Source organism: Xiphophorus couchianus, unplaced genomic scaffold (assembly GCF_001444195.1).
Source record: "Xiphophorus couchianus unplaced genomic scaffold, X_couchianus-1.0 Scaffold1000101, whole genome shotgun sequence".
Lineage (NCBI taxonomy): Eukaryota > Metazoa > Chordata > Actinopteri > Cyprinodontiformes > Poeciliidae > Xiphophorus > Xiphophorus couchianus.
The window spans coordinates 892-23,218 of record NW_020963014.1 but is presented as its reverse complement, the minus strand read 5'-3'; the positions used below and the strand labels follow the sequence as shown (position 1 = coordinate 23,218).

Sequence of the window (22,327 nt, the reverse complement as noted above, 5' to 3'; positions counted from 1 at the left end):
TAACCCACACCTATTAGATACTTTATTTACTGCTCTATAAATTAAGGGTTGTAAATGTGAGAAGAAGAATTTTTAATCCAGATTTGAAGTCAGTTTGCAAATATTGTGTTATCGTTACCCACGATGCTTAACCTTATAGGACCTGCATTGTGTTACCCTGTTGGAGTGGCTGTTTTGCTTTAATTCTAATTTGTTATTTTTGTAGACTTTTGGTCATAATCCTTTGGGTAAAGGCTTTGCTTTTTGGGGCAATTATTGCTTCAGGATTTAGTACATAACTTTAATCAGAGGTCTCTTCAGATTTGATGCGACATTGGCTGCTACCAGAGAGCCTTCCCACGCACAACATCAACATCCACACATTTTTTAAAGTTACATGAGAATTTAATGTCCCTTTGGGATAAATAAAGTATTATTGAATTAAATTTCAATTGCAAAAATACAATATAAAATACTGAAAAATATATTGCCTAAGTATTTTTATGTTTAAATGTTTATGTAACCTAAAACTACCTGAAAATTATTTTTAATTAAATTTATTTTGGACGTGACCTTGATCGTAGAGCATTTCAGTATTTTCAAATGTAACTGGTCTTCCTCGTCGCTAGGTGGCGGTGAGGAGCAGCAAGGAGGACGTTTTTGGCGCAAACCGGAAACAGTTCCTGATCTGTCCAGCCGTAGAAAATAAAGTTTAACGCAGTAGCGGCGCTTTAGGAGAGACGGTGTTTATTCAGGATGTCTTATTGCTCGTATTTTCTATAAATATATACAGTCTAGCTGCTCTGTAATGACATTTGCACGTTTCTTTTAGCTTTAAGGAAGAGTTAATGTTAGTTAATATCGCCTGGTGCAGCCCTTTTTGGCTGTAAATCGAGTTTTTGTTTACATGAAATTTGCTTGTTTTAACAGTTGCTATCTTTTTTGACCATTAAATGGATGAACACAAGGAGAACATTCAAAGAACAGACGTAAATGTGAAAATGTCAGAGGAAAAAGAAGATGAAAAGGTAAGTCTGGCATAAATGAACATGTTTCCGATAAATAAAATTTTTATTTTAACGACAGTATAACATGCTTTTATTCTTAATTCAGTCTTAAATCTGTCATTATTATTTTATGCGTTGAATTGTGAAGAAAATCCGACGTTTACAAGTTAAAGAAACATGTTTCTCTTAGACTAAATTTCATTTGAATGTGCTGTAAAAAAAAACAACTAAATAATTTAGCATATTTCATGTTAGTGTACTTTTTTAAACGTACATCGTTTGGATGTTTGTTGAACATTATAAGAACAATATGATCTACTGCTAAACTGGACTGATTTTAAACATGAATCCTAAAAATGATCCAACCCAACTATTTCTAAGTTTACTTGTATAAGGTTCCATACACAGTCTGGAAAACTCTGGAATTTAATTTAAGTGTTTTTAATGTCTTTTTAAAATATGGATGAGCTATCATTCTGCCATCTTCATTAATCTGTTTGCTGCAAACGAATAAATTTTGTACATTTTATAAAAGTATGTTTATTTAATCACTAACGAAGAGGAGGAACCTTGAAACTGTATCTCAGGAAATTAAAATATGATCAAAAATGTAATTTTACGTCAATGATTCAATATAAAAAGGAATACCCATATATTCTATAGCAATTCATTACACACTTAGTGATGTAGTCCAGTTATTTTTGTTCATTTTGACTACTAAATATCTTTAAAACACAAAATGTAGATTCTCAGATAGATAAAATATGATAAAAGACCAGTAGAAAATGCAGTCTTAATGCAGAAAGGTTGGCCCCAGTGTACCCCCTCAATACTTGGCTGGGGCTCCATTTGCTTAAATTACTCACTATACAGATGATCAGCCTGTTGCTTTCCTAAGGTTGCTCTCCTCTTCTATAAAGCCCTGGTTCCCCAGTGAAATCGCCAATGTTTTACCAGAAAACATTAGATCAATTTCTATTATTTTTTCTCGCTTTTGTTTCTAAAATTTAAAGTACAAAGAACAGATAGTATTTTCAAAAAGTGGCTTTTATTCAGCCATCATTTCTGTGAGTTGCACAACAAAGTATTAGGGACAGTCCACGAGAATTTGTTTAATTACAAGAAAATAGTGATAATATTAGCAGAATAAAGACGCAAAGAAAAAAAGTCTGAAAATTAGGAGAAAAAAAGTTTTGTTAGTTATAAAGATAGAAGACAGTTGTTTGGACCATAGTTTCAAATTCTGATAATAGTTTGGTGCTGATATGTTAAAAGATTTTTTTTGTATTATCTGTAAAACTTATACCAAAGTATAACAAGATTTAATATTCCTCATTTATTTCTTCTATTTTTCTTGTAGTTCTCATAAAATTGCGACTTTATTTTAATATTATGACCTATTTTTGTAATATTAAGACTTGGTCCTCATTATTTTGATTTTGTCATACAACTTTATTTTTGTACTACTGAGACTTTATTCTTGTAATATTATGACTTTATTCTCATGTTAAAAAACAATTAATACTAAAACGTTGTAGCCTGGCCCTGATATTTGAACGTAGACTTGATCTGAATTCAATGTCCAAGTAAAAAGAAACTGTAAAACAAGATGGCGGCTTATCGTCTGAACTATTGAAACCCAAAAAATGCACCAGTGGGGAAAAAAAACAAACATTTCCAAAAATTTAATTAATCGATAAACTTGATTATTAGGCAGTATTCAAGTGTTGTGAATTTACAGGACGTCATAGTAACCTGTGACCGGAAGTCAAGCTGAGTTACATTTTCTTCTCCAGACGAAACCCCGCAGCAGAATATGTCCCGATGACGAAACAGCTCCGGAGACGTCTCAGTCCAACAAAGACTTCAGTCACCCGGTTTACAAAGAGATCGCTCTGGCTAACGGCCACATCAACCGCATGTCCAAAGACGAGCTGCGGGTCAAACTGTCGGAGCTAAAGCTTGACACCAGGTGAGTGTTTTCACTTTTTCAGCTATAGAAACCTCGGTGTCCGCTCCTAAAATCTACCATCTGTTTGTGCGTGAAGAGGCGTAAAGGACGTGATGAAGAAGAGGTTGAAGAACCACTACAAGAAGCAGAAGCTGCTGCAGTCAGCCGCAGAGGGAGGGCCCACCGATACCTACTACGACTACATCTGCGTGGTGGACTTTGAGGCCACGTGCGAGGAGGATAATCCCTCAGACTTCCTGCATGAGATCATCGAGTTCCCCATGGTCCTCATCAACACGCACACCTTACAAATCGTAAGTCCAAACAGTTAGTAGATTTACAGTTAATTGTTGATGAATTGTTTATTAGATTAAAATTTGTTCTAATCAATCAATTAATTAATGGCGTCAGTTAAGACTTTTTTAATGTTGTAGTTTGCCCGCCATCCAGCAGAGGGCGCAGGCGGTCATTCTTCAGATAGATGTTGATACAGAAACTAAGATGGCGGCGTTTTATCAGAACGGGGAAGAGAAACGGTCCAAACAGAGTCCGATATGGGATGAAAAATACGTTTTATGCGGTTCTGTTTTGAAATATGAACACTCGACAAGTTCTTCAGTTGTTCAGAAATGTAAACAGTCGACAAGTTTCTTAATTTATCACCTTAATAGAGCTCATTCAGCCGAGCCACATGACGAAGCAGCGTCAATTTCTTGTTCAACAATAACTAACGAAGGTGAAGCTAATGTGTCAGAAAAACGAAGATGACGCTAAGAAGTTGTAACATGATTTTAAAAATGATGCTAACAACCATGTTTTAATATTCCTTTAAGAGTTTTAATATTCCTAAAGAGCAACAGACATCTCTGTTCATTAAGTGTTTCACGTATTTTATTCTTTTATCTATTTTTCTATTCTGCAACCTAAGATGTTACTGTTTTCATATTTTATAAATATGTCTAAAAACGTGCATAAACTACAATTTTCTGTTCAGTCACTATTTCATACAGCTGAAATTAAATGCTTAAAATAAAATTAAATGTTTTTTTTATATTTACTATATTGTGACAACTTTAGCTCTTCATATTATGGGAAGACGGTCAGCCATCTTGATTCAAGAGAATGGCCATTCATCAATTATTAGTTAATCGATAAGATCAACCAACTTTCAATCGATAACTAGACCTGCCTTCAGAGTTGATTACTATCTAATTAAGTAACTTTTTTCTGAGTATTTTTTCTGCGTTATACTTTTTACTTTCACTTGAATAATTTTATCATGAAGTATTGCTACTCCCACTTGAGTACAGTCTTTGTGTACTCTACCCACCCCGGTCTGTCTGTAAGTAATTAGTGGAAGATTTTCTTCCATTAAATGTGATTTCTGTGCAGGTGGACACTTTTCAGGCGTACGTGAAACCAGAGGTGAACCCGCAGCTTTCCGACTTCTGCGTAAAGCTAACAGGAATCACACAGGTCTGAGTTGCTTCTTTAACGTCTCCTAAACGTCTAAAAGTTGAAGTCTTGACGCACCTCTTGGTGTTTTGGGCTCTAGGAGACGGTGGACGGAGCGGATCCGTTTCCAGACGTCCTTCACCGAGTAGTGGAATGGCTGCAGGAGAGGGAACTCGGGACGAAATACAAATACGCCATGCTGACCGACGGGTGGGTTTACTTTACGACCCAATTTGCTGATGCAGTATTTGGCGTTCCTCTCTCTGGTTGCTCTGATGTTTCCGTTTCCTTCCGCAGGGCGTGGGACATGAGCAAGTTCCTCAACATCCAGTGTCGGATCAGCCGGATCCGATATCCTCAGTTTGCAAAGAAATGGATAAATATAAGAAAGTCTTACTGCAATTTCTACAAGGTAGGGCTGGACGATAAATAGATTTTTTTAATTAATCAAATTTAGGTATTTTGAAGATTTAATTTTTGGAAAATGTAAATATGAGGACCAGGCTACAATTTTCTTTTTATTACAAGAATACAGTCTTACAATAATGGAGTCAAAATGATACAAGAATGATGTCATAATATCAACAGAATAAAGGCATAATTTTGAGAAATCCAACATGAAATAAAAAATTTTAAATGAATGTTGAGCAAACTTTGTAACTTTTGTAGATACGTAAAACTTAATTTTCTGGCAAAATTATCCATTTGGCTATTATTATGACTATATTCTAATAATTAAACACATTTTTGTAGCCTGGCCCTGATGTTTCATTGTACAACTCGGGATTTAAATAAAAAAGAAGGTTTTTTTTGTCATTTCTTAATTAGAAAAGAAACAAGCAAAAACAAGAAATTTGTGATCTTGTTTTTAAGCAATCTCACTCAGCTAAATCTAAGCTTAATCACGTAGAGATGACTTTTGCTCGATTGAATTTCTTCTTTCAACATTTTCTGATATGTGCCACGGCTTTTAAACTCGCACCCCTCGTTTCCTCCAGGTCCCACGCACGCAGACGAAGCTGAGCACCATGTTGGAGAAGCTCGGCATGAAATACGAAGGCCGGCCTCACTGCGGCCTGGACGACTCCCACAACATCGCCCGGATAGCCGTGCGCATGCTGCAGGACGGCTGCCAGCTGCGCGTCAACGAGCGCATGCACGGCGGCCAGCTGCTCTCGGTTCCCAGCTCGGCGCCGGTGGAGGGAGCGCCGCCGCCCCGTAACCCCGGCAACAGAGAGTAGAGCCAGGAACTTTAATGAACCAGCCTTAAAATCTGTCTTCGCCCGCATCACTTACAGAAAGAGAAAAGCACTTTAATTTAAGCTTAAAGCTGTAAGGAGAGTTTAATATTTCAGTTTGTGCAGACTTTGCTTCAAGGAGTCCAGCGATTTAGGGCGACATATTGAAAATAATAATAAAAAAAATTTACAAGACTTTTTTGTTGAATTATTATGACTTCATTTTCAAAACATAACTTATTTCTCATATTATTTTGACTTTTCTGATAATATAACTTTATCCTCAAAATACGATTATTCTCGTATTTCTTTGACTTTATCTTTGAAACATGACTATTCTTGTATTATGAATTTATTCTTGAAGTATTATGACTATTCTCAAAATACGACTTTATTTTCATTATTTCGACTCTTTTTGTGACACCTTCTCTTCACTTTACAGCCGAGTTTATTGTAAATAAATCTCTTTAAAGCAAAAGCAAAATTGATTTAGAGTAGGATTATGAAATGGCCAGTATAAATATGCCAATGTTTTCTGTTGCATTTCAGTGTTTATTTGTCTCTGTTTCAATTTGAAACGGTTTGCTCTTGTTCAGATTTTATGTCTTTTTGTATCTTTACACTCCAAATGCTCCTTTGATTATTAGCAAGGAAGAAAGATAACTATTGGCCGTCAATGTAAAGTTTGTAATTTTTTAATGTATTCTCATAAAGTACAGTTTAGAAAATGTGAAGTTCAGTGTTTTTCAGATGGTTTGGTGAATTAATTTGAAGAGAAATAGGACCTTTGAGAGAAACTCTGGACTCAAGTGATGAGATAAATCTGCTAAATTGGAACATTTGAAGGCCAAACACCTGGCTGATGTTCCTAAAAAGAATGAAATCAAAAGAAATCTTCCTAATAGAAACACAGCAATGGTAAAAAAAAAACAAACTGAAGTTGCGTTGTAGTGAAATAGAAACATGTCAGTAATCACACCAAAAAAACAACTAAACAAATGGAAGTATATGTTTCTCTAACGTAACCAAAGACTATGTATCTATATTTCTCTCAATGCGGTCATTTTAATGTAATCACCACTAAAGAGAAATATGTAAAATGTTGCGACAAAACCACAGAAAGGACATTTCTTCCAAACTCCTGGAAGAACGACAAACAAAAACAAGTTTGCGGTAAAGACGATGTGTGGGATCCTCTGTCGGTGATGGCCGGTCTGTTTCTTCCACCGCGTTTATCTAGGAGACACCGAGGTGCCGGTTTGTTACGTATCGCAGGATTCTTGTATGTCATGATTTACAGCACACAACCACAGGAGGAGATGAATGTATTATTGGTGTACAAACATCACTTGGTCTTTCTTAATCAACATTATGCGATGTATTTGTTGGTGCCACAAATGGTAAAGATTGGCATACAACTTATTTATAAAGAAAAGAGGAAGTAGTTTTCAATGTTTACTTCCATAAAAAAGGAGTCTTTTTGTTCTGATCTGGTTTGGAATGTGTGTTATGTTGGAGTTATGACCATAACCATGCATTATGAATGTTAAAAAAAAACTCATACGTTGTGATTTTTTGTTAGAATGTTTAGCAGATCAAATATTCAGATTAAAGAATGTAAACATTTTCATGCATTCGCTTGGTCACTTTATGTAATTAGCGCCTATCCAGAGAGAGGTAGCCATATTGACTGTTATGAAGAGCTAAAGCTGATCATGTACAATAGATTTATGTATTCAAGTAAAGCTTTCTAACAAAAATGTGTAGTGTTTTGACAGAAAGCTAAAATGCTGCAGTTTTAGAAGAAAGGAGGTTTAGAGTCTCTTGTTTTAGAGCCACCGTGTCAGATCCAGGGACACGAAACGGCTCAACAACCAGAGAAACTAGACCTGGATGATGGTAGAACTTTAGGATGTCATCAAGTAAAGATGTTACATGAAAGCCAAAAAATTATGTGCAATATTCACAATCCTTTGAATGAAAGTAGTAAAAGTGATTTCTTCAGTCAGTTGCTTACTCAAGAGAACTCCTGCAAGTGCTTGAAGGAAATGCAAATAATTTACCTTCTAAAAGATGAAAGTATATCAGAATTTAACAAATTATATGAATTTGAAGGAATGTTACGGAGCCCTCTAGGGGACATGGGGATTTTTTTTTCTTTTGCGTTCCCTCGCAATACTGTACTGGTCAGTTATGCAGCATAATTGAACACTGCAAGCCTTTCTTATGGTGGGCGCCGTGTTTTCTGCTTTAATGGTTATGTGAGGTTTTTCCATGAATGTTAGAATCTTTTTGTGAAATATCTGAAGTTTTATATCTTTCTTTAGGATAGAAAGGCACCACAAACCTACGATATAAACAGAAACTTTCCGTAAGTAGGAAACAAATAAAAATACATTATAATTTGGACTATTTCTGAGTTATTATCGCGGGTAATAAATCATCTGACAGTTTTGATTGTGTCTCTGTTGTGCTGGTTGTCTGAATGGTTTAAAGAGCTGCTTTCAGTTCCATCTTAGCCTTAACAGACATAAACATGCAGTAAAATATAAATCAATTTTCAATCAGTGTTTTGCACCAAACAGTTTTTATTATTAACAAGTTTTTATGATTAAAAACACGACAAACTAATGATGGTAAAGGGCCGCACTGGGTTAACTCGGGGAATCTCATCTGTCCGTTTATCAATCAAGTCCAGATCATTTCTTTGTTCTGTCACAATTATCGATTTATTCCATTTTGATGATCAGGCTCCAAACTTTGCAAGGACTGACCGCCCCGCTCACCGCTTCCTAATACACACAAAGCCAGTATCCTTCCCATTCATACCTGGTGACGTCACTCCCACGTCGACACACCTAAGTGTCAAAGCCGCTGCTCCTGTCGTATCAATAATTACTTATTTCATTCATATGGCTCTTACAGAGCCTCAGTGAAAACTTGTTTATTATTATTAACTGTTTGGTGCAAAACACTGATTGAAAATCGATTTATTTTTTACTGCATGTTTATGTCTGATAAGGCTAAGATGGAACTGAAAGCAGCTCTTTAAACCATTCAGACTACGAACACAACAGAGACACAATCAAAACTGTCAGATGATTTATTACCCGCGATAATAACTCAGAAATAGTCCAAATTATAATGTGTTTTTATTTGTTTCCTACTTACGGAAGGTTTCTGTTTATATCGTAGGTTTGTGGTGCCAATTTCTATCCTAAAGAAAGATATAAAACTTCAGATATTTCACAAAAAGATTCTAACATTCATGGAAAAACCTCACATAACCTTATATTAAAGCATAAAGTACGGCGCCCACCGTAAGAAAGGCTTGCAGTGTTCAATTATGCTGCATAACTGACCAGTACAGTATTGCGAGGTAACGCAAAAGAAAAAAAATTCCCCATGTCCCCTAGAGGGCTCCGTAGAATGTAGAGCACCAAAAATGTTTAATTATCTGAATGTATTTGATGGGGGAAAAAAAGAATCGTTGTATTTCTCTGTTTTTCAGAAGAATCAAATTATGCAGAACGGCGAATCTTCCATTTTAATCCAGTTTCTTAAACGGTGGTTTACGATTCTTATAATGGACATGAAGAGTGGCAGGTTTAAGCATCACTGTAGCAGTTTTGGAAATGCGGCAGCTCTTGTAATGTTTCCTCCTGGGCGGCAGGTGGCGCTGGACACAAACGAAACGCTCCACACCAACACATGGTTTTTGTTTGGCAGATCACAGCCGAAAGCGTTTAGAGAGAAGAACTAGTGTTGGGTTATTCAGGGTTGTCTTTCCATGATGTGGCTAACATGAGCAGCAGCAGCAGCAGCAGTTACCCCACGCCGGTTTACCCCCACGCCGGACGCGGAAGCTTCCAGGACGTGTACGAGCCCGCGGAGGACTCGTTCCTGCTGATGGACGCGCTGGAGAAAGATGCAGAGACGCTGCAGCAGATGAGGCACGGCTGCACTTTCCCCCCTGTGGATGATGTTTGTTTCCGTGATCGTTGTGTAACTGTGGGCCGTTCACGCTCTTTGCAGCCCCTGCGTGTGCGTGGAGGTGGGCAGCGGCTCCGGAGCGGTTTCTGCTTTTCTGGTGTCGGTGGTCGGACCTTCGGCTCTCTACCTGTGAGTCACTCTGACACTTTATGACATGCAGACACGATAGTAGAAAAAACGCACGAGTGTTTACATGTTATTGTCGAAGTCAGCGCAAAGAATCGTCTGGTAATTTAAATAAGGTTTGAAAGCAATGTGGGAAGCTTTCAACGCGTGTGGAAAAGTAAAGTGTTGACGAGAAAATCGTGTAAAAACTAACGAGGTGAACCACGAAACATCCACGGGGGCCGATTCAGATCTTGAATGTTAGTATTTAGTGATAAAGAATAAAGAATGACATAGTATGATGGTTTGCTTCAGAAAAGAACGTCATTACAAAAACTGAAGATGTGCAATTTAGAAACTCACTAAAAGAGTAAGCAGTGCTGCATGATGACAGTAAAGTCAAACCAGCTCTCCTCTAATGTTATTTGTGACTTGCAGCTGCACCGACGTGAATCCAGCTGCAGCTCAGTGCACAGCCAGAACCGCCTGCTGTAACCGGGTCGCCCTGCAGCCCGTCATCACAGACCTGGTACAGATCACGGAGAAAAGTTCCAGAAGTTTATGCATATGTTTTTTAATGAAAGTGTGACTTAAGCAAAGCATTATGAAGGAAAGAGTTACACAGTGTCATTGTAAGTCCAAGGAAGCAATTAGTAATGTTTGAAATAGTAACATGATCTCTGTTTTGCAGGTGCAGAGTCTTTTGCCAAGGCTTAGTGGGAAGGTGGACGTCGTCCTCTTCAATCCTCCATATGTGGTCACTCCATCAGAAGAGGTATGTATGTATGTAGCTAGATAGATAAATTCTTAGATGAGTATCTAATGACCTGTTGAACCGTTCAGGTGGGCAGCAGAGGTGTAGAGGCGGCGTGGGCCGGAGGAGAGCGAGCCAGACGGGTCACCGACAGGTTCCTCCCTCTGGTTCCTCAGCTGCTCTCCAGTAAAGGCCTGTTTTACCTCGTCACCATCGCCGAGAACAAGCCAGGTCAGTAGAATAGCTTATGATGCGAAAACTAATCCTAATGAGAAACTAAAGGCTTTGTTTCCCCACAGAGGAGATTATCAGTTTAATGAGCCAGTTTGGGCTGGAAGGAGAGACCCGCCTGTCAACCAGAGCTGGGAATGAGAGGTTGTCGGTCCTGCGTTTCCATAGAAACCAGCAGAGGTGACGGGTAAGAGTCCTAAATGTAAGGAGTACAATTGACAGTGATGTACTTTATTGTAAACTATGGTTTCTGATCATTAGTCAGACATGCATTAGTAGAGACATTTCAACGCTCTTGCTTCCAGACTATGTTTCCATCTGGTCCCAGTTGCACCGCTCCACTGGCCACCAGCTCCAGAGCTTTAGGGAACGCTTTGTGCTCGGCCTCCCTGATTCTGGCTGACAGACTTTCCTCTGTGTCTCCAACCAACACCGGAACGGCTTCCTGGACCACGACGGCGCCTGCATCAACCTCTTCCTAGAAGAACAGAAGAACTTTTATTGTGTGGATTTATTTGATGAGCTTTATATGTGTTAGCGCAACACTTACAGCTACAAAGTGGACGGTGCACCCAGTTATCAGCACTCTGGCCTGGAGAGCCTGTTGCTGGGCATTGACCCCTTTGAATGAAGGCAGCAGGGAGGGATGAATGTTGAGGAGCCTCCCTAAAGTTAAAGTTACAGTTACTTGGGTACAAAAGAAAAAACCAGCACAAAAATACATTTTATTTTTAAACACAATAAAACTTTACACATGAACAGACTTTTACCATGCCATTTTTTCACAAAGATCCCAGTCAGGATCCTCATGAAACCAGCAAGGCAGACCAGTTCCACTCCAAACTCTTTAAGGAGAAGGTCAATGGTGGCATCAAACTCAGCTCTGCTGCCATACAGCTTGTGATCCACAACCTGTTGGAAGACAAAAACAGAGATGAGTAAAACTTCACATTAATTAGGATGAATCCTAACCTACCCTGGTCTGGATGCCGGCCAGCGCTGCTCTCTTCAGACCCTGAGCTCCAGGTCTGTTTGAAACCACCAACACCTTAGGCTCCTCCCCCTTTCAGGTGACAACAAACACCTTTATTGTCATGAGTTGAGCTGTAAAACTGTAGGTCAGATTTGAACTTTTTCAGGTTTTGCTCAGTGTTCAGGTCATTGCCAGCCAACATTTTGTTGCAGGAAATCATTTCAGGAAGGAACCAATAGTTTCAGGAGTCTGGGAGATGTGACTGTAACCGACCTGAACACTGAGGCCCCAGAGCGCCCCCTGCAGGATCTGCTGCACCATCACCGTTTCCAGCAGCAAATCAATCATCTGTTGGTCCAGACAGAAAAGTTGAAGCTGTCAGTGAAGCAGATCAGAAGCTGAGCAGCAGAAACCCAGAAGAACTGGAAGCATCAGCAGGAGATGAACTGGACCTCTAGGATCACTGATGCTGCAGCTGAGGAAGAGGAGGACGATGAAGGTGAAGCTGCCATCCTCAGACTTCCTGTTTATCAACCCAAGAAAGCAGAAAACCTGCAGAAAATCAGCTGAAGAAGAACCACGAGGAGCTGGAGTCGTCCGGCGCCCTCTAGTGGCTGATTGAACTACTGCACTGGGAGAACTGGACCTCGACGCTACTGCAGCTCAGCGGCTGGTTTCTCTCTGAATGGACCAATCAGAACCAAAGAGGATTCAGCTCTGAGACAATCATTTACAACTACATACAGTAGTTACACATATGTACAACATGTTAGCGTTTCTAAACACTTAGAGTTTAGAAAACATAAAAAACTATCAGGAGTTGTCAGAGGAAAGTTTTAAAACATTAAAACTTAACCTTTGAAATGAAACCATATAATTGTTTACTAAAATATTTCTTCATTGCTCCTGTAACAATAAAACTTAATAAATATCTTGTGTTTTTATTAGACCTTTATATCAGTGTTTTCAGAGTCCAGGTTTCATTTATTAGAGAAACTCAACATCTGCTTTATTATAAATACATTTTCTTTCTAGTTTTCCTTTTTTTCTTTTAAAAAAAAAGGAAACCCACCTAAATTTAAAACAAATTTAAAACAGTGATATCTAACATATTATGTCTTGACTGTCTGGTTGTTGATTCTCAGTTGTCTAAAGTAGGTTTGATTCATTTTTCATCAGGATGTTTTAAGAGGCTACGAAGAGCTTTAAAAACCCAACTTACCGCAGAGATGAGATATTATCCCACTTTCTCAGTCAGGAGAACATCCGATTGGCTGGTCAGTGTCCTGCTGGTTCTGTCTTATCTCTACCTGCTGTAGAAATGAACCGATTCATCTAATTCATCTAGGAGGGGTGGAAGTGTGTCATTAAAGAGAGAAATAGGAAAAAACTGCATCATATATGGTATATTTATGATGTAATAGTTAACAATACGGGGTTTATAATTACCTGACTGATATGAAAATGCATATTTCACCAAACGCTAAATAATAAATAACATCACTTCAAATCGGACCCATACGGTCAGGATAACAATCGGGCCTCAGATGGTATACAGAATAAGAAATGGACTGTGGGTTTAATGTAGAACAAGTCAATTGACAAAAGTCAGGTAGACTCTGGGTCCAAGTGATGCTTTTATGGGCTATTTGTTATTGTAAATGATGACGTCATTAGCTGACATAAACAAGATGAGGCTGCTGAAGGTTTGTTGCACCTTCTGGGTTTTTTTTCTTATCTTGTTTTTGTTCCCAGTTCTTTTCTCATTTCATTTTCAAATTAGAACAGAAAAATCCTCACTTCTATAAGTGAGCCCGGTGCTGGAAATTGGACACGATTCGCTTTTAAATATGCGAATCGTACTCGGAAGCATCAACTCAGCTTCTGAGTACAGAAGCGGTCAGCGGTCATCAGCGTTTTTATGATTTGATTTGTTTAGAACTTATGTAAAGAAAACCACAAGTATTATAGACATTTAGTTATTATTATCGGTTACTTTCTGAAAGATGTGAAACAGAATATAGAAACAACAAGTTGTGTATTGAATAATGTTTAAAATTTGTGCTGAAATTTGGCTTTTTCATCCATGATTCTTCTCATTGTTGTTTGGACGCCGAACGTCATCTTAGCATTTGCGTGCTAGATGGATCATTATCAGCTGCGACCACAAGAGGGCGGTAGAGGAACAAAAAGAAAATCATCTTTGTTTATTACAGTGGGCTCTTTGCACCTGCCGCGCTGACGTCACAACCGCATGCGCAAATGCGGCTCTTTTTTTCCGCTTTGAGTTACCATGACAGCTAGAAAAGACAAAGTGTTATTTCAGACGAAAATAAAACCATACTTCCTACACTGTCAAAAATATCCGTAAATTTTACAGTTAAATAAAGTAAACCATGAAAATTTAAAACCGTAAATTGGAAATCAGTTTTAGACTGTTTCTTTAACAAGTAATTACCGTAAATAAGATAATTAGGAAAAAATGTCATTTTTACTGGGGGGGGGGGGGAGGGTTATCAGAAAATTTACATTGCCCTGCTGTTAAAAAAAGTCTTGTAATACTTTTAACAGTAATATGCTGTAATTTTTCTAGTAGTACATACTGTAGTTTTTGCACTCATCTTTAATATAGTTAGTAGCTGTTAAAAATGCAAACTGTTGTGACAATTACAGAAACATACCGTAATTTTTCTAGCAATGTATACCGTAGTTTTTGTATTCAATAATTATAAAGTATACAGTTCAAAACTGTTCAATATGCATACTGCTGTGGCAATTACAAAAATATACTATAATTTTTCTAGCAGTGTATATCGTAATTTTTACATTTATAATTAATCTAAAGTATACAGTTCAAAACTGTTCAATATGCATACTGTTGTGGAAATGAAAACAAAAATTGTAGTAGCGCTGTAACCTTTGCATTTAATTCTCCTGATAGCCTAAATTATGTAAAAATAAACAAATACTTGCAATCGTCTTAAGTTGTGGGTCCTGAATCTGGAATCTATTAAAGTTTGACTTTTTGAATGGAATTATGGAAATTAAATACCTTTCCACGAAATGTTCTGTACTGTAAATTATCTTGTTGCCAATATTGGATTTTTTTCATTAACAAATAAATTAAAATAATCTGTACTCAGTCACAGAAAATGTTTTAGAGATATTTGTAGTCTATATTGTAATATAATTTATTCGGTTTAGCAAAAGTCATGTAAGTCAAGTTTCCTGCCTGTAGACCTGGCAGGCAGCCTGTAGTCAGTCTTAATTAATGGGGCCACTGCACCTGGTCCGCGCGGACAGGCGAACTTGAGTTCTGGCGGAACTTTGGAAGCGGTGGATTTGAGCGGACCGATCAGCGCGCTGCATTTGAGGACCCGTCGCACTCGGTGGTTGGCGTTTTTGTCCAGCTATTCCGCTCAGATTGTGCAGAGACTTCATCATCCAACCTTCTCCGTCTGATCGGCTCTCGTTCTCAGGTAAGGAAATATTGCGGAACATTTCAGAAAACAAATAGTTTGAGTTGCATTCGGTTGGTTGAAAAGACATTTCAGGGGAAACGAGGAGAAAAAGAAGTTGTGGAAAGTTAGCCTCTCCACAAAGCTATTGCTTACATCCGTTTTGTATCGCCATCGCTGTAAGCTATCCATCGAAGTAATATATTTAAGATGTATTCATGCAACCTGTGTGCAGAAACAGTTAAATCTGTTAAAGCCTTTGTTCTCCATCGCAAACTGCATCGCAACGAACCGAGGCGTATGTTCAAGTGCGTTCACTTCTATCGTCATCATAATAGCATGCCAAGAGTTGCTCTGGACACAAGTTTAACGAAATTAAAATGCACAGTTCCACTTTGTAAATGGCAGTGTGAAGGGATAAAAGCTTTGGTTGTTCACTTGAAGGAGCATAATAGTGGAGGGGCGCCAAGTAACTTGCCCTGTGAAAGGGTGCGCCTCTGTGTTTCGTGTGAAATCTTCCTTTACCTCTCACATCTCCAGGAAACATACAAATTATTTGGAAAATGTGATTTGTGAAACAAGTAATGAAGATACTCAGAGTGCTGCAAGTGCTATTTTTTGCTCCTATTTTTCCCCATACAACAATCTTGAAACGTTGGTCTTTCTAAGATTGTGTGGTGTGTTACGGTAGATCGTCGTTGCCGCTCCGATCCAAATCAGGGGTTTTTCCCGACTGGGATCTTAACGCAGCCTGTTGAATGTGACAGGCAGCCAATCAGAAAGCGCGGATTCTCCTCGTGCTTTCTGAGGGGAAATTACGTCTGGGAATCCCAAACAGCTGACACGGCGCAACCCGAAGTCCAGCGGACATCGGAGATGATATGTGGAAACAACATTAATGTTTATTCAACATGCAAAGAATATCGAACTGACAAGAGGAGGAGTTGGAGCGAAATTGCTACCGCAGTTGATAAACCCGGTAACTTTTCAGCTGTTCTTCGTTAACGTGACGTAAACAGGTTAGGTTAGGTTAAACTTTATTAATCCCATAGGGAAATTAAGGTTATCTGTTGCTCACACATTAATTCACATCCACACAACATTAAAATCGTACATCTGGAGACAACCATACAAGATAGAAGAATATAATAAATAAATACATTCCCACTAAAAGAAGTCTAGTAAAAGTGCTTAAATATGTTAAAAGCTACCCCGTCTCCCTCCTCCCCCACAAATAGCAGCATTGTAAAGCCTAATGGCCCGTGGGACAAAGGAGTTTTTAATCCTCTCGGTTGAACAACCCAGTGAGAGGAACCTGTCACTGAAGGAGCTCCTCTGGTTGGAGAAAACAGTGTACAGAGGATGACTGGTGTTCTCCAAAATTAGACTGAGTTTAGACAGTGTCCTCTGTTCCACCACCGTCTCCACAGACTCCAGGCTCACACCGACCACGGAGCCAGCTCTGCAGATGAGGCGGTTCAGTCTCTGTATGTCTCTCTTTCTAATTCCTAATGATTTTCATTCAGTCAGGACTTTACGCTGACACTAGCCACATGCATTGCAGGTAGATTGCAGTAAAGCATTGATTAATGCCTGGTTTTAAAATTAGTTCATTGGACTTGTAGCCATTATTTTGTGCCCATTGTTGGACACCACACGGCAGGAACTGTTGTTGCGCAACACCCCCCCCCCCCCTCCTTTCTGTCTCTACTCTCTCACTCTCGTACTTCCTCTTCTGAGAGGGGAGATGTGCTACCAGCTCTCCGTCTAACGGGTCCGTTGAGTTTCCTAAATCTGCTGGGATTTACCCTGTCCAGAACTGAAGTAAACTCTGTTTAAGCTGGTTTCGAGAAACGATTCGCCTGGTTATCTGACGGCCTACATCCAGGTGTCCCACCCTTCTTCCCCCTGTGAATTAGCCAGACTGAGCAGCCTACAGCCAACTAGTTTCACAGAGCACACCTGTTAACGGTCGCTCGTTCTCTATTTTACAACTTGCATTTGTTATTGAACCAGGTAGGTTTTAGTGACTCGGGCGAGTCCCAAGGATGAGGTTTTAAATATGGGCTACCAGCAACCTAAAAACATTTTCCACCTCTTCCTCTCCAGAATCAAACATCACAGCTATTTTACAACCATCAAAGAACTTTAAGGTGACTCATTAACTGAATGTCCACAACATCTTTTAGATTTTCTTTATGCTAAATATTTTATTAGTAAGGCATTTTTGCAAGGGTCAGTACAGCTTAATTCAGTAGCAGAAATAATCAAATAAGTAAAATCAATCATCTAGTCTATCTTTCCCTACTGCTGACACTGAGAACTAAAAAAGGAACCTTAGAGCGAGACGGACGGAGTTTGGCGTTTCGAACCCCAGACCTGGCTTGATGATGAAGAAGGTGTGGCAGCAGGAGGAAGATGTTGATCGGCGAAGGCCAGGATCTCCGCAGGTCCGATGAGCTTCTTCTCCGCATGGATGCTGAGGTCACACAGGACTTGGTGCTGGCAGGAAAAAAGGCACCAGTTCTTCTTCCTTGTCTTTGTCTTCATCTTTGTCTTTGGGGTCTGAACCCAGCCGATGAGAGAAGTGCGATTCGAAGCCACAGATTGTGGGCCAGACGGGTTGGTCTCCATGAGCCGGACAGTCTTCCGCTCTGTGGCCCCGGCTCTTCTTCAGCTGCAGAGTTCTTTGTCCATCTCGATCTTGGCTCGAAGCTGCCCGGAGGATCCAACAAAAGGTTCCTCTTTTGCACCCACCTTTTATAGGGTTTATCCACCCCCCTGGTGCGCCTGCTGTCTGCTTAGACAGATGATCTCATATCCATCACTGTCTTACAGACATTTCCTGATGTCTGTGCCAATGTCTCAGGGTTGCTCAACCTCCTGTGTCCCTTGCCTGCACAACCTTTTACCTACCATCTACCTCCAACATATCAGTGATGTTTAATTGCAGTTACACCTTTTTACACCATTTCAAGTTTAATGTCAAAATCACATTTATATCACATTTATTTTCTTTAGCTTCTCTGATTTAGCATTCATTTATAATTTTATAACCATAACTTATATCACATTTATTTTCTTCAGCTTCTCTGATCTATCATTCATTTATGATTTTATAACCATAACTTATTAATTATTCTTATTATAATCTTAATGTGAGTTATTACAGATGTTTTTCTGAAAAGAAACCAAGAATAATACATGATTCTAATTATTTACTACTAAAGTTACAGTTACTTGTTTTTCTTGTAGTTCCCACAAATATAAGTGTATTATTACAAGTAAACCAATATTCATATAAGTATTTTACTTTGAATCTTATCCAATTACTAATAATGTTTAGATTTCATTCTTTAAAACTTTCATGCTTTAAAATAGTCTCAGCTATTTTTATAAATCTGCAGGCTGGAAACTTCCTCTTTTTCCAGGAAACCTGCTTTTCCTGTTTAATGACTCTCTCTGACTGACTATGATTTCTTATGATTAGATAGAAAAAAGTAGAATTAAAGCAAAGTTTGCATGAGACAAAAACAACACACACAACTAGATTTATTTTATTGACACTTAAGTCTACTGTTGGGCCTTGATGTCACTTGAGTGATTCATTTTAAAGATAACTTTATTTATTATTACTGTTAAACTAAAATCTCCAGCATGGGGAAGTGGGATGAGCTCGGATTTTCTTGACAGAACGAACCCGATCGAACCGTTATACCTAGGATTTCTGTCGGCTAATGTGTGGTCTGTCAGGTTTTGAAAATGGGCCGACAATCGGCAGACAGCTCTAAGATCGTGTCGTGTGCGCTGGGCTTTACACTGAGGAAATGAGAAAGGAGGGTCAGTGGAGAGCACCGGAGTTGAGCCTCTTTTCATTCGGTGTCATCAACAGAAAGAGAAAAAGGATAATGCCGATAATTGAAATGACGTGGATAGTTTTAATTTATCGTACGATTAATTGATTTATCGTTTATCGGGACAGGCCTAGTTAAAAGGTATGTTAGATTCCAAATATCGGCAGGGCCTAACGATGGCTCACGGCGTTTCAAAAGCCGACGTTCTCTCCGACCGTGACGACGGTAAGGTGTTTACGTCCAACGTATTGTTTCAAGAAAACCAAAAATCTCTCAAGCTGGTTCTCTATCAAGATGCATTTGAAGTTGTGAACCCATTGGGATCTGCAAAAAAAAAGCACAAGATCTTTGCCGTTTACTTTTCTCTACTCCATATGCCACCCCATGTCCGATCAAATACCGATCATATGCAGTCGGTCTTGTTGTGTAGAGAGAAGGATTTCAAGGAATTTGGCCATTCCAGAGTTTTTTCAGAACTGTTGACTGACTTGAAAATACTAGAGGAGAATGGGATAACTATGGCAGACGAATCAGTCGCGAAAGGAGCACCGTATCGCATTGCCGGAGACAACCCGGGCTCTCGCCGCATCGGGGGTTTTACGGAAAATGTCAGTACATCTCAGTACTTCTGCAGATATTGTCTGATTACTCGGTCTGAATTACAGAGTGAAAATCCAGCTATCATCGGACCAGAGCGGACTCCGGAAACGTATCGATCTGCCACTAAACAGCTGGAAAGAGAGGATGTGACAGAAGTGCAGGGGATTAAGTTCAGGTCAGTGTTTAATACTTTAGAGAACTTTAATGTTTGTTCACCAGGCACGCCCCCTTGTCTTGGCCGTGACATCTTCGAGGGTGTCCTCTCATACGATGTCGCCCTTTATCTCAAATACACGATTGTCCAAAAAGAAATGGCTGACATACACAATTTTGAACAGGCGCATCAGACAATTCAAATACAAAGCAACAGATGCTTGTTCCAAACCTTGTGCCGTCACTCCAAAAGCACTGAAACTCAGTGGACAAGCAGTACAAAACTGGAATTTCTTGAGACTGTTGCCTCTGTTAATTGGTGATAAGGTGCAGGATTCACAAGATGATATTAACATTGCAGCTTAAGGATATCGTTGACCTGATTTGTGCTCAGCAAATGTCCAATCCTCAGGTTGCATATTTGAATGTTCTCATCCGGGAATATTTGGAAACCAGGAAGGTATTGTTTCCAGATAACGCAGCGAGACCTAAACATCATTATTTACAGCACTATCCAGGGCCAATTCCGAAATGCGGTCCACTCATCGGGCTCCGGACCATGCGGTTCGAGAGCAAACATAGTTACTTCAAAAGATGTGCCAGACAACTGAAAAACTTCAAACATCTGTGTTTGACTCTTTCAGAGAGACATCAAATGTTACAGGCCTTTCTTTCTGCCGGAACAGTGACTCTCCCAACCTTGCAAATAAAAGATGGCTCACCATTTTATTTAGAACTTTACAGTGAGGATACAATGACTCCCACAGACGTGCAGTATAATGGAATAACGTACAAGAAGGGCCAATTAGTAGTCAGTAGGAATGATGAGTCACTGGAGTTTGTTGAACTCATCCTTACATTGGTGAAGGATGAATCTGCACTTCGTGTTCTGATGAGAGTGTATCGTGGAGAATTTCTTCCACACTACCACATGTACTTTGTAAAGGATGAAAGAAGAAGATTAGAATGCAGGCGCATTAGTAAACCGATTGACACGTGGCCATTATCATCTTGCATAAAAGATGGGAATCGGTTTGTACCATTAAAGCACAGTGTTTTGGCAGCGTAAAGGCTTGATATTAACGGTTCAGAGATCAACCTTTTTTTAGTTTTCTGTATTTCAACAGAAACGACGGATACACAAAAGGACATCCACGATGCCATTCGAGCAGCGCTTCCTGGTCTTTCACGGGAAGTTTTGGCCGCTTTAGAGGACGTTTCGGAGAAACTCGGCACCGCAACCGCAGACGATTTCCAGTATATCACCGAAGGAGACTTGCAGCCTGTGCCGAAGCCCATTCGGGCCAGAAGACCGGTCGCTGCACGGGCCCAAAATAGTAAGTATTTTGAGATAAAGTCTTGTGTAACGTTAGCATAAAAACATGTGCTTTACACCTAACTACAGATCCAAATTGAAAATGAAAGGTCAACAAAGACACATTTCAGTCATATTTCATATGTTTGTTTATTTGACAAGGACAACAATGTACAGCTTCTCATTCACACCTGGTAGTTCCTGTGCAGGGGACACACAACAGTCTGCTAGAAAAGGAACAATTCTCTAACATTACTTTACACAAGTAATTTTGATATCACTAACACAATTTAAAAGATGAAAAGCCAAACCTATGTAGTGGTATTTGTAGAAGTTTGAAGGCATTAGTTGTCAGTCGCTCGGTCGGCACAACGGATAGCTCGTGACCCGTTATCATAATTTTGTAAGCAAAATCCGCTCAGCGGTACTTGTACAAGTTCGAATCGATCAGTTTTCAGTCGCTCGGTCAGCGTCTGTGCCTCGGACACACGCACCATGGGTTCGAGTCCAGCTCGTGACCCGTTATCATTATTTTGTAAGCAAAATGGGCTTAGCGGTACTTGTACAAGTTCGAATCGATCAGTTTTCAGTCGCTCGGTCGGCACAACGGATAGCGTTTGCGCTTTGGACACATGAGTCCTTTGTTTGAGTCCAGCTCGTTACCCGTTATCATTATTTTGTAAGCAAAATGGGCTTAGCGGTACTTGTACAAGTTCGAATCGATCAGTTTTCAGTCGCTCGGTCGGCACAACGGATAGCGTTTGCGCTTTGGACACATGAGTCCTTTGTTCGAGTCCAGCTCGTTACCCGTTATCATTATTTTGTAAGCAAAATGGGCTTAGCGGTACTTGTACAAGTTCGAATCGATCAGTTTTCAGTCGCTCGGTCGGCACAACGGATAGCGTTTGCGCTTTGGACACATGAGTCCCTTTGTTCGAGTCCAGCTCGTTACATGTTATCATTATTTTGTAAGCAAAATGGGCTTAGCGGTACTTGTACAAGTTCGAATCGATCAGTTTTCAGTCGCTCGGTCGGCACAACGGATAGCGTTTGCGCTTTGGACACATGAGTCCTTTGTTCGAGTCCAGCTCGTTACATGTTATCATTATTTTGTAAGCAAAATGGGCTTAGCGGTACTTGTACAAGTTCGAATCGATCAGTTTTCAGTCGCTCGGTCGGCACAACGGATAGCGTTTGCGCTTTGGACACATGAGTCCTTTGTTCGAGTCCAGCTCGTTACATGTTATCATTATTTTGTAAG

At 39.5% G+C, this 22,327-nt stretch overlaps 3 protein-coding genes across 7 annotated transcripts; 2 read left to right on the top strand and 1 right to left on the bottom strand.

Moving 5' to 3' along the window:
* Window positions 1-648: 648 nt before the first annotated feature.
* Window positions 649-6,549, top strand: eri1 (exoribonuclease 1). Its single transcript, XM_028011788.1, has 7 exons — window positions 649-1,007; window positions 2,783-2,958; window positions 3,035-3,251; window positions 4,330-4,413; window positions 4,493-4,602; window positions 4,690-4,804; window positions 5,391-6,549. The coding sequence occupies exons 1-7, from the start codon at window positions 933-935 to the stop codon at window positions 5,631-5,633; spliced, it is 1,020 nt and encodes a 339-aa protein (XP_027867589.1). The 5' UTR covers window positions 649-932; the 3' UTR covers window positions 5,634-6,549.
* A 2,700-nt stretch (window positions 6,550-9,249) lies between these two features.
* Window positions 9,250-12,798, top strand: LOC114141339 (methyltransferase N6AMT1). Of its 5 annotated transcripts, none has more exons than XM_028011796.1 (7): window positions 9,250-9,583; window positions 9,666-9,752; window positions 10,167-10,257; window positions 10,420-10,503; window positions 10,572-10,713; window positions 10,782-10,900; window positions 11,932-12,798. In XM_028011796.1, exons 1-6 carry the CDS (start codon window positions 9,435-9,437, stop codon window positions 10,895-10,897), a joined length of 669 nt encoding a protein of 222 aa, XP_027867597.1. In that variant the 5' UTR covers window positions 9,250-9,434; the 3' UTR covers window positions 10,898-10,900; window positions 11,932-12,798. The 5 variants fall into 5 exon arrangements, with proteins under 5 accessions (XP_027867597.1, XP_027867595.1, XP_027867594.1 ...); XM_028011794.1 differs by having other exon boundaries at window positions 11,912-12,798; XM_028011793.1 differs by having other exon boundaries at window positions 11,899-12,798.
* On the bottom strand, window positions 10,924-11,885 carry LOC114141340 (trifunctional purine biosynthetic protein adenosine-3-like). Its single transcript, XM_028011797.1, has 4 exons — window positions 11,690-11,885; window positions 11,484-11,625; window positions 11,264-11,379; window positions 10,924-11,191 (listed from the first exon to the last, which is right to left on the bottom strand). Exons 2-4 carry the CDS (start codon window positions 11,521-11,523, stop codon window positions 11,000-11,002), a joined length of 348 nt encoding a protein of 115 aa, XP_027867598.1. The 5' UTR covers window positions 11,524-11,625; window positions 11,690-11,885; the 3' UTR covers window positions 10,924-10,999.
* Window positions 12,799-22,327: the final 9,529 nt, after the last annotated feature.

Bases quoted from the DNA above. Each gene is read 5' to 3' on its own strand.
- eri1 (XM_028011788.1), top strand. From the start codon at position 933: ATGGATGAACACAAGGAGAACATTCAAAGAACAGACGTAAATGTGAAA. The intron at 4,603-4,689 runs GTGGGTTTACTT...TTCCTTCCGCAG, and splicing joins TACGCCATGCTGACCGACGG to GGCGTGGGACATGAGCAAGT. The intron at 4,805-5,390 runs GTAGGGCTGGAC...CGTTTCCTCCAG, and splicing joins CTTACTGCAATTTCTACAAG to GTCCCACGCACGCAGACGAA.
- LOC114141339 (XM_028011796.1), top strand. From the start codon at position 9,435: ATGAGCAGCAGCAGCAGCAGCAGTTACCCCACGCCGGTTTACCCCCAC. The intron at 9,584-9,665 runs GCACGGCTGCAC...CGCTCTTTGCAG, and splicing joins GAGACGCTGCAGCAGATGAG to CCCCTGCGTGTGCGTGGAGG. The intron at 9,753-10,166 runs GTGAGTCACTCT...TGTGACTTGCAG, and splicing joins GGACCTTCGGCTCTCTACCT to CTGCACCGACGTGAATCCAG.
- LOC114141340 (XM_028011797.1), bottom strand. From the start codon at position 11,523: ATGAGGATCCTGACTGGGATCTTTGTGAAAAAATGGCATG. The intron at 11,380-11,483 runs GTAAAAGTCTGT...CTTTAACTTTAG, and splicing joins CTTTGTGAAAAAATGGCATG to GGAGGCTCCTCAACATTCAT. The intron at 11,192-11,263 runs GTAAGTGTTGCG...CTGTTCTTCTAG, and splicing joins GCACCGTCCACTTTGTAGCT to GAAGAGGTTGATGCAGGCGC.